The sequence below is a fragment of the Camelus dromedarius genome, chromosome X (genome assembly GCF_036321535.1).
Source record: "Camelus dromedarius isolate mCamDro1 chromosome X, mCamDro1.pat, whole genome shotgun sequence".
Lineage (NCBI taxonomy): Eukaryota > Metazoa > Chordata > Mammalia > Artiodactyla > Camelidae > Camelus > Camelus dromedarius.
This window is the reverse complement of record NC_087472.1, coordinates 16,892,619-16,906,147: the sequence shown is the minus strand read 5'-3', so window position 1 is coordinate 16,906,147 and position 13,529 is coordinate 16,892,619. Positions and strand designations below refer to the sequence as shown.

Here is a 13,529-nt window from a genome sequence, read left to right as displayed (position 1 = left end):
TGATACCTTTGTGTTAAATTGTCTTTTGGAGGGGACTGCTCCAGGAACCTAGGCATTATTTTTATGGGAAAACGCTTGCTTTCCAAATTCCTAACATCTTACTTAAAAGTGGACTTTTGGAACACAGTTTATTCACAACTTGGCTATTTGCCAGTATAGTAAAACCAACTATTCCACTTCCAGTCAATTCTGTGGTCCAACAAAGATTCAGAGAATACCACTCATGAAATGGTATGGAGAGATGTCTCCAGTATTTCAAACTATAGCTGAAAAAATTTTTTAATGATTTATTCCAATTTTTATCAGATATTGCTGCATGATGTGTATATGTATACACCTGTTTTGTAAGTTAATTACACGTGTTCCCCCTATGAGTTCCATTTGCTCTTGTACAACATACAGTGAAGTTAACTCTACCTGGAGTATTCATAATGCTTTTAAAGCTACACACTCCCTTTCTCTTATCCATTTACCTTGAGAGACAAGAAGGGGACAGCATTCTTTCTAGGAGTATATGTACAAAAAAATGCCCCATTAATCATGGCTGATAAAAGCTGTAAAGTACATTAAAACAAAAGCCAAAAACTAAAATAAGTCATGGTCTCCAGTGTCCTCAAACTCTGAAATCACATTAGAAGCACCCAGAAACCCCATTCACAATTTCTACAGTCTTCATTTCCTCCCTTATTCTTTAATATAACTATCTTTTCCTTTCAATGTCATCATTCAAAATAATAATTTAAATCTATTATTTATTTTTTCTGGGTTTTATAAAAATTGCTAATAGTTTGACAGGAGGAAACAATAATTTGTTAATTTTTTAAGCTATCTCATATGCTAAATAGGTTTCAGGGAGAGTCAAGACTGAGAACTTAACTTTCATTTGTAATGTTCTATGGGAAAATATACTCTGACTTCCAAACAATTAATTTTAAACCTATATTTTAGAACCAGTACATTAGTATGTCAGATTTAACATTTATGTTAGTATAATTATTTGGCTTAGGTTTATAATTATTAAGTTGTTTTGTGGCTTTTACAGGGTTCAAAATTATGGATAATAATGGAATACCTGGGTGGCGGTTCAGCACTGGATCTTGTAAGTATTTTAAAATAATTACATACACACATTCACATCCATACTTCCACTTTTTTAAATTGGAGTAAGCAATGGCTTTGGAGGCAAGCTATGTGGTTGCTTTAGTTAATATGTTCAGTCTCTCTTCAGGACCACTACTCCTGTGTAGACTGAACTGTAGTACAGGATGGAGCATGTTGCTGGCATTCTAAGAGTATATAAGAAATACAAATAGCTTAATAAAATAAAGCTCCCCCCGCCATGAAATTAGGAATGAGTGTGCGACAGTTGCTATCAGTTTAGAGTTTTGCTTTACATACTTATCCCAGAAAAGATTGAGTATTCTTACGTTTTTAAAAATACATCATTCAGGTAACTGTCACTAAAAATGTCTCTTGGGTTCTAACCAAGTAGGCCTACAGAGCCAGCTCTCTGCAGAGTTCTCTCTGCCCCTCTATAGGTCATTTGGAAATGTGATGGCATTTTTGTCACAGTGACTTAGAAGTGCCATAGCCATTCCAGTGGGCAGGGACCAGGCTGCTAAAATCCTATAGTGTGTGGGAAAAGTTCCACCCCGTGAAAATGTGTTCACGCACAAAATGTTTCTGAGAAACACTGTTTGTTTCCACCAAGTTTGATTCTATCAGTGTTGTTCTCTCCCACTTTAAAATCTTTAGTAATATGACATCGTATTTAAAATTCAATAGGAACGACTAGAGACACCTTTGTGTAGTAGAAGGACCACTGGGAGTTTGAGGTTACAGTGCTGGCTCTATTTTTAACTAAATCTATGACTGTGAACAAGACACATAAATTCCTTAGACTTGGATATCCTATAAAACAAAGAAGCTGTACTAAGTTCTGTTTTATCTTTAATATCATATGCTTTTATATAATATGCTTCTGCTTTGAAATTATATGCTGTTTCTAAAAATAAAGTGTTAGATGATTAAGATCACCAAGTAATATTTTAATTCTTCATTTTTAAAGTGGAGATGAGTTTGTCTGACTGAAAGTAATCAAATATTTTTAAAAGCCTTTCATCCTGACTGCCAATGACTCCAAAGTTTCAAATAATCCTATGAATAGAAATGACCAAAAGCGATTTTCTTCCCTTTAGACAGAACCATACTTAAACCATTCTAAAGAAATGGTAATTAAACTTGATGGAGAGACTCATCTACTAGGAATTCATTTCAGTTTAATCAGTTGCTAAGTTAGGTAATCCTTCCTTGCGTCTAATGTAATTCTTATATCCTAAAGCTCAAGTTCATTTTTTTCTTTCTCTCTCCTCTCTAGTGAGAGAGCATAACTGGTGTTTCTTTGTATAATAATCCTTCATGCGTTCAGAGTCAGAGCTCATTCTCCCCCGGCAGTTAAGTGATCTCATCTCTATTTGTCCTGTCACATAGTTTTATTACGCAATCGTTTTTTCATTAGCTCCACAAGAAGCCTCACAATTGCTCCATGATCCTCATTCCACTTTTTAAATATTACAAGCCCTTTCCAAATTTATCACAGTTACCTTATCCAGTCCCCTAAGGTGCTCGCCATGTCACTTCCCTGATTTGTAGGCATTGGCAAAGCTAGTGCACGGCTTTCGTCGGGAACACAGATAGCAAGTTTAAGCATTGGACACTGGCCCAGCCCTAACTAATACAATCTGTGTCCCCAGTAGTAGTTTGGTCAGTTTTATGAAATTTCTGAATGAAATGATTGTGAGATCTTAATCTCATCCTGCCATTCTGATCTCTTCCTAAATAGAACACATAGCAATTAGCATAAAGTCAATGAACATAAAAATGTTTTTAGCCCTGTAGTGGCTACAAATCAAGAGACCGAGATCCTAATCCCAGTTCTGCCATTGAACTTGTGCCTTAATTTCCTCAAATATTAAACAAAGAAATTAGTAATCTCTCTAGTTTTGTTTTTCTAGCTCTAACATTTAATGATATTGTGATTAATTATAAACCTCATTTAACTGGACTTTGTAGGGAGAGCAAATGATGAGAAAATGTGCTATTTGTTCCTCATATATATTGCTGTACAAATGAATGCTATCATTTGGGGGACCAAAGAAAGGATTAGGCTTAGAGGAAGGCACTGTTACCAGGGACAGGAGAAAACAAGAGAGATGCTGGGTAGAGAGTGTTCATCCCTTTAAACTGGTGCCTGACTAATGGAATATGATTATGACTAGTAATTTATGTCAACATTATGTAGTGTGTACCTCAAGATTCCCTCCCATTCTTACCCATAATTTAGTTGTATGTGAACAGACTTTGAGCATATTGTATGTTATTTTATTGAATTTACTATACCTTACTTCTTTCCAATAAGAATTACAGTGGCTTACAACAAAAACACAGGTAATAAAGCTAATAGAATAAAACATGAGCACCAAGGGAAAAAGTGGGAAAACAACATGGTAACCGTAAGAGACGGCGTAACATAACATGCTGTATTAGGGCCAGTTGGAAGTCAAAGGAGTTGAGGGAAACGGCCCAGGCCCACAACTGTACGTACAGTCTTTGAAAGAGAAAACGTCACTGTCTTGCATATGCTCAGTTGACAACAGAGGGAAATTACGCAAGGCCAGCACACTGCCCTGGAGGCAGGAGTATTAGCTATTAGAGACATGGTATGGTCTTCAGTCTTTGGAGAGAAGTTCAGTTGTGCGCTCCAGGTACAGTGGACCAAGATCTGGGCATCATTTCTCCCAAGGTTGCACTGGAAATTTTTAAAAAGAACAATCTCTGTTCCATCTACTTTACCTTCCTTCACTTTCCAACTCCCTTATTTCTCCTTTTCTGATTATTATCATCATGACTAAGGAAATGTTTTAACCACAAGGTTTGGGATCGTCTTCTCTCTGATAATAAACAAGAAAAACCCAACTCTACCACCGTTCTATCCCCATTTCCCTGCTATGGAGGTTTCCCTCCCATCCTCCTCCAGTACCCACTTAAGTGAGATTTTACTTTTACTGAATTATAAATTAGACCTAAGTATACCAGATAAATTAATGGGTCTTTAGGGCCCCTTTTTGTTTGTTTTTACTTAAATATATATTTTTAAATTCTGCATTAAAATTCTGTATTATCCAGGCCACCTTTAGAAATCCTTCAGAATGATAGCTAGTACCCCTTATATGTATCTTGCCCAATTTTCTAAGTAACTGAGGATATACCTCCTCTAGCCCTGTCAACATTTTATGATCAGTGATACTAAGTACTAATCTTAAGTAATATGACGTTTGTCTTTAAATTATCTGATCGTACTTCAGAATTTCATTGCCAGCAATCAATAAAAATAAGCCATTTTCACCTTTTAGATGACTTTAATCATTGCTGTTTGAATAGCAACTTTTGGGGCACAAGTTGATATATTTGAAAGCAAATAGGTAATGTTACCTAGGAAAGGCACCTATTGAACTATGAACATCCCTGGAGTATACTGTATATCCAGACCATAGTTAATATTAAATAGTGAGACTGAAGTATGTGTTCTATTTTAAGCTGTTAAATTTCAACATGAAAGTGCCCTTTATTCAGAATAAATATGGCATTCATGAAAGATGAAATACACAAGGTGCCAAAGAGCTGTGAATCCCTCCCAGTGTGAGGCAGAGTGGGCAATATTTGATTTTCACCACCTCTTCCCTCCTTCCAGCAAACAGAACTCTACCTCAGCTCTGACTTTAGATTCCCACCCTTTCCTGTAATAATATTGTACAGTCCACTGTTTGTGCTTTATGAGGTACCAGAATTTTAAAATAACCATTTATTTTAAAGAGAGATTTTCAGATATTCCATTACAAGTTCTCCTGAAACCTAATCATTGCTTTCCTTGTATTTCAGTTGGAACTACTGGCTTTAGTACAGGGATGGGGAAAGAAAGGGAAATGTGTTACATTTATTTGAAAACCCGTATCCCTCCATGATTTGATAATTTTTTTTACAATGAAAGTCTGAATAGTTTAGTTATTATATTCCTAGTTAAAATTTAAATCAGAGTCTCAAAAAAGGCTATATGCATTAATACATAAGTGCTAAGAACTGTGCTACAGCTGACCTATATGATCAAATTGAGTTGCTGCAGAAATCTCATGGAGTGTCTGATCTAAAAATGAGTTCAGTGTAAATATTTAATAAGCTTTAAACAGCAAATGCCAAAATTTAAGTAGCTGATTTCTTTTTTTCCTATCTGAAAAAAAAAGCTAGTTCTCTTATTATTTAAGCATATTTCTTAGATCTTTGACATAAATATTTAAGAACCTCAGGATTTGGAGCTGGTATATAGGTAACACTGCTTGTGTTATCTTTCAATATTGACTCTAATCATTTAAAAACCCTTTCAACCCCTTGACTTAACTTTTTAACTCTCTTTCCTCACCTTTTGAATTTTTCTCATTTGTTTAAAGATTGGCTTAATAAAACAGAACTGCTTCACATATCTAAGTGATTCCCTTATTTCAAAGATAATATCAAGTTTGAAATTTATTATTCCAAAGTTTTACATGTATGTGTGTGTGTGTTTTGCCCCTCAGCTGCGAGCTGGTCCATTTGATGAGGTCCAGATAGCTACCATGCTAAAGGAAATTTTGAAAGGTCTGGACTACCTGCATTCAGAAAAGAAAATTCACCGAGACATAAAAGGTATACAAAAGTCTAACATGAACCTGAGAAAAACAGATGCATTCTGAGGAAGCTGAGGGGTTTTTTTTTCGTTTCTTTTATCCTCCTAGCTGCCAATGTCCTGCTCTCAGAACAAGGAGATGTTAAACTTGCTGACTTCGGAGTTGCTGGCCAGCTGACAGATACACAAATTAAAAGAAACACCTTTGTGGGAACACCATTTTGGATGGCTCCTGAAGTTATTCAACAGTCAGCTTATGACTCAAAAGTAAAGTGTTACCTGTACAAACTGTTTTGTTTTTAATAAGTTTAATTAGCATACTATCTGATTTAATAAACTGCCTTAATTCTCCTTCCATTTAAAGTATTTCTAAAGCTAGAGTCATGTTAGAGGTTGCTGCTAAAAAATAAGTTCCCTTGATGCTGGTAATATTTGGACCCTATTCCCTTCAATGGCTTCCCTTCCTACTTGAAATAAAATCCAAAGTTCTTACAATTACATACGTGCCTTTCCACAGTCTGGCCCTTGTCTGCCTCTCCAGCCTCATCTCTTATCACTCTCCTCTGTTTTCTATCTGCTTCAGCCACAGTGGCCTCATTGCTGTCCCATAATCATAGCAAGTACCTTCTGGCCTCAGGACCTTTGGACTTGCCTTTCCCTCTCTCTGGAATAACCTTCCTCCCAATCAGGTCTCTGCTTAAACATTACCTACACAGAGTAGTCTTCCCTAGCCATGCTGTGTAAACTTGCAGCCGCTTCACCCATCATTCAATATTCTCTTATCCTGATTTATTATTTCCTTCACAAAACTTAGCACCATCTGACATCATATTATTTATTTATCTGTCTCTCCTAAAACATAAGCCTCTTGAGAGCAGGGATTTTTGTCTTAGTCACCACCTGAATCCCCAGTGCCTAGAATGCAGTACTTGGCACAAAGTGGGAAATTTGATAATTTTTTAACTAAATGAATTCTATTAATAAAAATGTATTAACATCACATTTCTTGAGACATTTTAATATTGTATGACCATTCGGTTCCACAGGCTATTTTGTGGCAATATGTTGGAATGGAATTTCAAGGTAATTTTTTTTCTTCCTTACCTTAGGCTGACATTTGGTCACTGGGAATTACTGCTATTGAACTCGCCAAGGGAGAGCCCCCGAACTCCGATATGCATCCAATGAGAGTTCTGTTTCTTATTCCAAAAAATAATCCTCCAACTCTTGTCGGAGATTTTAGTAAATCCTTTAAGGAGTTTATTGATGCATGCCTGAACAAAGATCCATCATTTGTGAGTATATATGCTATTTCTACTGTTTTCTATTATTAGATCTACATAGAGCCAACGTGGTTTTGTTCAACAGTGAGGAAGTCAATGCGTGTGAAAACTGTCTAAGATCCATCCCAGGAACCTGATTCTTCCCTCTCTGTTGCTAATTCTGTTCAGTTCACAAGATCTGTAGTTCCTTCTCTCCTTCCTCTGCATCTTTTTTTTGTGGTCCCTAGCTTCTTCCTTATTCTGTTGATCATTTCCTGTTTCAGAGGGAAAGAAATTTAGGAAGTAAAGTTCATTTACTAGAATGTCATTATTAAGATATGTGTGTAACTGTTCACAGTTGATTTTTATTCAGCTGTGTTTTCATTTTTCAAGAAAAGATGTTTACATTTCACTATTTTAAATTTAACATTTAGAAATTCCAACATTGACATTGTATACTTTTCCTGAAGCCTAATGAGCTCCATTCATCTACCTGGAAAATTTGATTATAGTTGTTTTACTGTTTTTAAAATAAAGCTGTCGGATGACTTCTAGAAACTAGAAATATACAAGAACTGTCTAAGTGTGATTAACTACATTTAAGCTGCTAATGAATATTCTGATATTAATAAAATACTATAGGGGAAAATAGCCCCCACAGAACCTGGTATTTGTATTTAGATGCAATATGAATTAATATGTGATGGAGAAGGGATTAATCTGGGGGTCATATGTGTGCAGATAATAAAAATAATACAGCCTTGCTAGTTTTCATCCTTTTTTCAATTTACAGTAAATATAATAAAAGTATTTAAAGCATTATTCTGAAATGTTTTTAAAATTTTACTTAATTATCAAAATCCTGCCATGTGTTTCTCTGCTGCCAGCTTGCTGGTAGGTAGGCCATCTTTTACCCATTGGTCTTTAACAAATTGGTGTCAAGGTAGTGAATTTAATTTGGTTGCCTCAAACCACTTCAAAAATAGAATTAGCCATTGTCCTACGGCATTTTTGTTGTCCTCAGGTCTACAGAAATACTTTTACACCTTTCAGCTTAATATTTGAAATGATTTCTTATCACCCCTTGCAATCACAAAGAGCCTAGAAAAATATTCACGCATCCTACCTATTTCGTTCCTTAGCGTCCTACAGCTAAAGAACTTCTGAAGCATAAATTCATTGTGAAAAATTCAAAGAAGACTTCTTATCTGACTGAGCTGATCGATCGATTTAAGAGATGGAAGGCAGAGGGACACAGTGACGATGAATCTGATTCTGAGGGTTCTGATTCGTATGTACAAATTATTTAATTTTTACGTAGCTAGCCCATTTTAATGTTGCATATCTTTTAACTACAATCCAATATGCTTTCTCTAGCGTAAAATATAAACTGTATTCTAAAGTTTTACTTTAGACTGAGAATCTTTTAAAATCACGATCCGAGTAGAATGAATTTGGGAACATGTTTTTCTTAGAAGTGAATTGCTCTAGTTTTAAATGGTCTCGGTCTAACCCCTAGTGGATACTTGAGTACACTACAAAATTTTGGAACAAGACTCAATTAAAAGTGTTCTATTAGTTTGCCCAAAGTGATCAGGAGCTATGTCTTCTCATACTTTGGTGACAACCTGAAAAAAAATCTCTCTGGAGAACTAACCTTTCCCACCTCTTGGCCATGTACCAAACAGGTACATTTAAATATTCACCTGTATCTGATTTGTATCCCCTAAACAGTTGTGCTGTTTTTTAACTGCAGCATTTATGTTAACATTTTAGCCTCTAAGTCCATGTCTTAATTTAGACTAGAAAGTCTGTAGGCTACACCAGAATTTACTATTCCACTGGCTGAATCAACCCAAAGGCAATACCAAATTTCTTTAGATAACACTCTCTGAGTCCTACATTTATGAGAAATTGCCCAACTTTTGAATGGGGTAAAAAATAGCATGGAGCCTTAAAAAATTCACAAGCCACACTGCAGGAGGTTCTGATCTAGTCAGTGGGAAGGGGTTGGGGCAGGGCTTTAAAGATAGTAAGAGGTGGTCTCACGTAATTCTGGTACACATTTAGAGTTGAGAAACACTGCTACTCTTCAGTAGAAAGTAGTGTCTACCTGAAACTGAGATCAAGTGATTTTTTAATACATTGGGACAATTCTCTCTTCAGAGTCTGGGTGCATTGATTTCGTGTTTTCACCAAGCTGAATCATTTAGGAACTTACAGAAGTCTCTTTGGCAATCTCCTTAGGGAATCCACCAGCAGGGAAAACAACACTCATCCTGAGTGGAGTTTTACCACCGTGCGAAAGAAGCCTGATCCAAAGAAACTACAGAATGGGGCAGTACGTATATGGAGATGATCACTTCCCCTTGATAGACTTTTTGAACTATGTAGTGAGATTATTATGGCCCCAAATTGTTAGAAGTTAATACCCCTAACTGCCTGTCTACCTCACTGTGTCCATAGTATGTTTCATTTGCCACTAGTTTTGGGCTAATTAAGAAAAGGTCATAGAATTCATTTAAGTGGCCATTGGTATGTTTTAAAATGCATTTTACCTAGAGATATCTAAACCCAGTGGAATCATGTATATCAGTTGTAATTCTAGAAGTTAGAGGCCTCCTGGATGATGGATGGGAATTAGTGATGGGAAGAAAGCATGGAGACTTGCCTTGTATTGGGTCTTTCGGGGGAAGGATTCAAATTAATGCACATAAACGATGACTTTAATTTCATGTATATAAGCTATAATATTTGTTCAAAGGAGCAAGATCTTGTGCAAACCCTGAGCTGTTTGTCTATGATAATCGCACCTGCGTTTGCTGAAGTAAGTACAGATTGATTCGCTTTGGATATCTATTTTAAGAAGTTAGTCATTTTAAATGTTATAACTATTGATCTTTCTCAGCTTAAACAGCAGGATGAGAATAATGCTAGCAGGAATCAGGCAATTGAAGAACTGGAGAAAAGTATTGCCGTGGCTGAAGCTGCCTGTCCTGGCATCACAGATAAAATGGTGAAGAAGTTAATTGAAAAATTTCAAAAGTAAGCTTGAAATGTGATTTTTAAAAACCTGTTTTGACATTTTCTGCTGGATGTGGATTTATGATGCAATAATATAATTACCTACTTGATTCAGTCATTTTAATTTTTCCTGACAAAGTCAATTCATTTTTTTTTGTTTTTTGGGGGGGTGGTAATTAGGTTTATTTATTTATTTATTATTTTTTATATTTAATGGAGGTACTGGAGATCAAACCCATGGTCTCATGCATGCTAAGCATGCGCTCTACCCCTGAGATATACCCTCCCCTACAAGGTCAATTCTTAATAATCGTATACTTGAAAACTTGTTTGTGATCCATCTTTAAGATTAGCTTTTGGAATTATCATCTTCGGGCATTGCAAGGTAGTTTTCCACTAAATGAAATGGCCTGGGTTCCCCCCCCCCCTTTTCCTGCTAGTAGGAGTCTAGTCAAAAAGTCATGGAGCACATTATTTGGACCCTTGTAAATACCATTTAAGAATGCTTTCATTCTTTCCACTACTCTTATCACACTGCTATTCACATAGTTTCAGTGCTAAAGTTCATGAAGTTTAACCCCCGTAAGAAAAGTTAAGGAAAAGATTTTAGATAAACTCAAAGAAGACTATAAAAGGTTCTTATGTTTGACTTCAGTTTCTATACTGTCTCTTGAACTGTGGGTTTAACTTTGTTTACATTCAATTAAGTTCTTATATTTAATATTTCAATTCTCTTCTTAAACAAGACTTCTGTATGCCTATACAGAGACAACTCCTTAGCTCAAGCAAGTTATAAAGCAATACTAACCTTAGCTTTAATCCCATTGTATCACTTTTCATGCATCTTTATATTTGTTTGTATTTGTGATGCCTCTAGGATCAAGTTGAAACAAACTGTACAGCCTGTAAAACGCATACTCTCATAGATCCTTCTAGCTGATAAAGCCTATTTATACTCATAAGCTAAAGCCCCTCTTAAAATCCCTTCGTTTTTAATGGAAACATCCCCTTCTCTTTTCCAATTTGCAAACAATTGGAAGTTGTAAAATCAGACGCACAGGGGATTTTTGATCTTCTTTATATTTGAACATCTGCATGAGACTCAACAGAGAGAATTCGGTTGGCTGAATCAGTTCCATACAGCATTCATACAGATGAAAAATATGTACCTGCATAGGTGTATATCAATTTCAGTTTTCCTTAATTTTATAGGTGTTCAGCAGATGAATCCCCCTAAGAAACTTGCTGTTATTGGCTTCTATTTCATATGGACCCAGAGAAACCCACCAAAGCTACTTCAAGCTTAACAATGCTTAACTCATGAGCTCCATGTGCCTTTTGGATCTTTGCAACATTGAAGATTTGGAAGAAGCTATTACTATTTTGTGATGGTGTTTATCACTTTATATTTTAAAGAGATTATTTTGTAAGGAATAACTTTTAATACTATAGTTTCACCTGTATTCTAGTCAATGTTGAGATACAGTTTTGCTTTTAGGTGTCAATTACTTAAGTTACTAGGATGAATGCCTTTCATGTTTTGATCTTTAGTTAACTGTACACTCATGAAACATACAGGTCTTTCAAAGTCATCCTAAATATTCAACTTTTGTAAATCATCAAGCCTCAAAACGCACTTTTTAAAAAACAAACACAGTCATATTCTAAAAATGACTATTGGTGGGGAGGTGGAAACAAGTCATACATTCTTAAAACAAGTTTTTAGTCTCTTAAAAATGAAACCTGGAAAACTACGGACTCTTCTACCAAGTTGGTATTGATGTTCCAGGCAGCTCAGTGATGATCCCATTTGAGAGCCCTGTGTTCGAAGCATTTATAGGCAACATGTAGCAACAGAGGTACCTCTTGGTGTGCACTATTTACCTTCTCTTTTAGAAGAGGCAATTGACCCTTATTTAACATGGTTGGAAATTTAAAGCAATACCAACTTGGCCAAGGGTGGGTTTTTGGTGATACTGGAGGAATTGGTCAGGATTCATTTTTGAAATCAACTCAAATCACATATTACATGCTTAAATTTGGGGACCTTGAAAGAAGCTGATCATCTTGTGATTTTAAATACCTGATCAACAGGTATGAATATAACTCACACCAGCATAGTTTTGTCATGGTAGTAAAATGTCTTCTAAACTATTTATACATTTTTTTCTTCATAACTCCAATACATAAGCGTCATTTATTCATTTTTGAAAAGATATTTAAATAAGTATTTTCTGATTCATATGAAAATAAACATAGTACAGGATGATTTCTGTCCGTACAAAGGTAAGTTAGACTGTACAGTTAATTTTCAGTTATATTTATGGTACTGTTATGGGGGTAATATCTTTTCCATTTAAGCCCAGTATATATATTATGCCTGCCTAAATCCTGAAGTGGGGCTATATTTTATAGTTGTAGAATTAGTGATATTAATTAGTTTTGACAGTTAATGTTTTATTGTTCTGATCTGCACAATTTGGTTTTTGCACAAGTCATTTTAATAAATCTGAATAATTGCCAAATGTTAAAAGAAAGATGTTCAAGAATACAGTTTTTAGTCGAAGAGGCCATTACCTCTCCTTTTTTATTTTAATAATACAGACACTTGAATAAGTTGTTGTGTCACCTGCCAAGAAAATTTTTTCATTGGTGCCTATACTGTAACAATTATTTTTAACACATTGTATTTTGAAGTAATAGTTCAGTTAAAATTTTCACCTGCTATGTAACTGAAACTCAATTACAGTTTATAAGTTGTAGCGGTCTGGTAAAAACTTTGCACCTCATATCATGGATGAAATGAGTATTTTTCTAAAAGTAAAAGCAACAAGTTTTTAAATTGATTATTTGAAACTTTACAGCACAACTGCATCATGAATAGACAGTGGTATTGCTTATTCATTATAGGTATTAGTCCTGTAAACTGTTTCTCGGTGAAGCATACTTCAGTGTTTTGGGGGGTTAAAAATAAATATTTAAATTTCATGGTCCTCAATGTTTGTTTTCTTGAGGGGGCTATGGTATGTTATTTTAATTGTTTTAAATTATTTCCCTTTTACCCTTTAATGCGTTTGTTGGAACTTTAACACAGATGTTTCCATTGGAAACCAGGAGATACTCTTCACATTTTATAAGCATTGATTGTAACTCTTCACATCCTAATAAGCATTGAACATCTTCCTGTTTTCTGCCTCCTGTCCTGACAAAATTATTAATAGAGTCCTCTTTCACTCAAAAATTGTCCTCCCTAGGTTGGACAGTAAATTATATGGTCATCCTAATGAAAGCTTTATTTGGAAAACTTTTACAGATTTCAACCCTGTACTTCTCTTGGGAAAACAAATTTCACAAAGATTTTTAGAACTTGAGATGAAAAATAGCATATGATCTTAGAGGAATTGGGAGTTTTTCCTAGAGAAAAAGTCAAAGATAAACTTAGTATAGCTTTGAGGATCTATAGGATTAATATAGGTGATTGGGCTTCAAAATAGTCTTATTATTAATCAGCTATTCTAGACTTGTGA

The 13,529-nt window shown here is 35.2% G+C and overlaps 1 protein-coding gene across 1 annotated transcript in view; it reads left to right on the top strand.

Annotated features, from left to right (window-relative positions):
* STK26 (serine/threonine kinase 26) overlaps positions 1 to 12,995 on the top strand; it is a 51,684-nt gene extending 38,689 nt beyond the window's left edge. The window contains exons 4-12 of the mRNA XM_031446196.2: positions 1,043 to 1,099; positions 5,628 to 5,736; positions 5,826 to 5,983; positions 6,826 to 7,011; positions 8,121 to 8,269; positions 9,226 to 9,319; positions 9,743 to 9,805; positions 9,887 to 10,023; positions 11,215 to 12,995. Of these exons, the coding sequence (XP_031302056.1) occupies positions 1,043 to 1,099; positions 5,628 to 5,736; positions 5,826 to 5,983; positions 6,826 to 7,011; positions 8,121 to 8,269; positions 9,226 to 9,319; positions 9,743 to 9,805; positions 9,887 to 10,023; positions 11,215 to 11,239 (978 nt within the window). The 3' untranslated portion in view covers positions 11,240 to 12,995. The remainder of the gene's footprint in view (positions 1 to 1,042; positions 1,100 to 5,627; positions 5,737 to 5,825; positions 5,984 to 6,825; positions 7,012 to 8,120; positions 8,270 to 9,225; positions 9,320 to 9,742; positions 9,806 to 9,886; positions 10,024 to 11,214) is intronic.
* Positions 12,996 to 13,529: the final 534 nt, after the last annotated feature.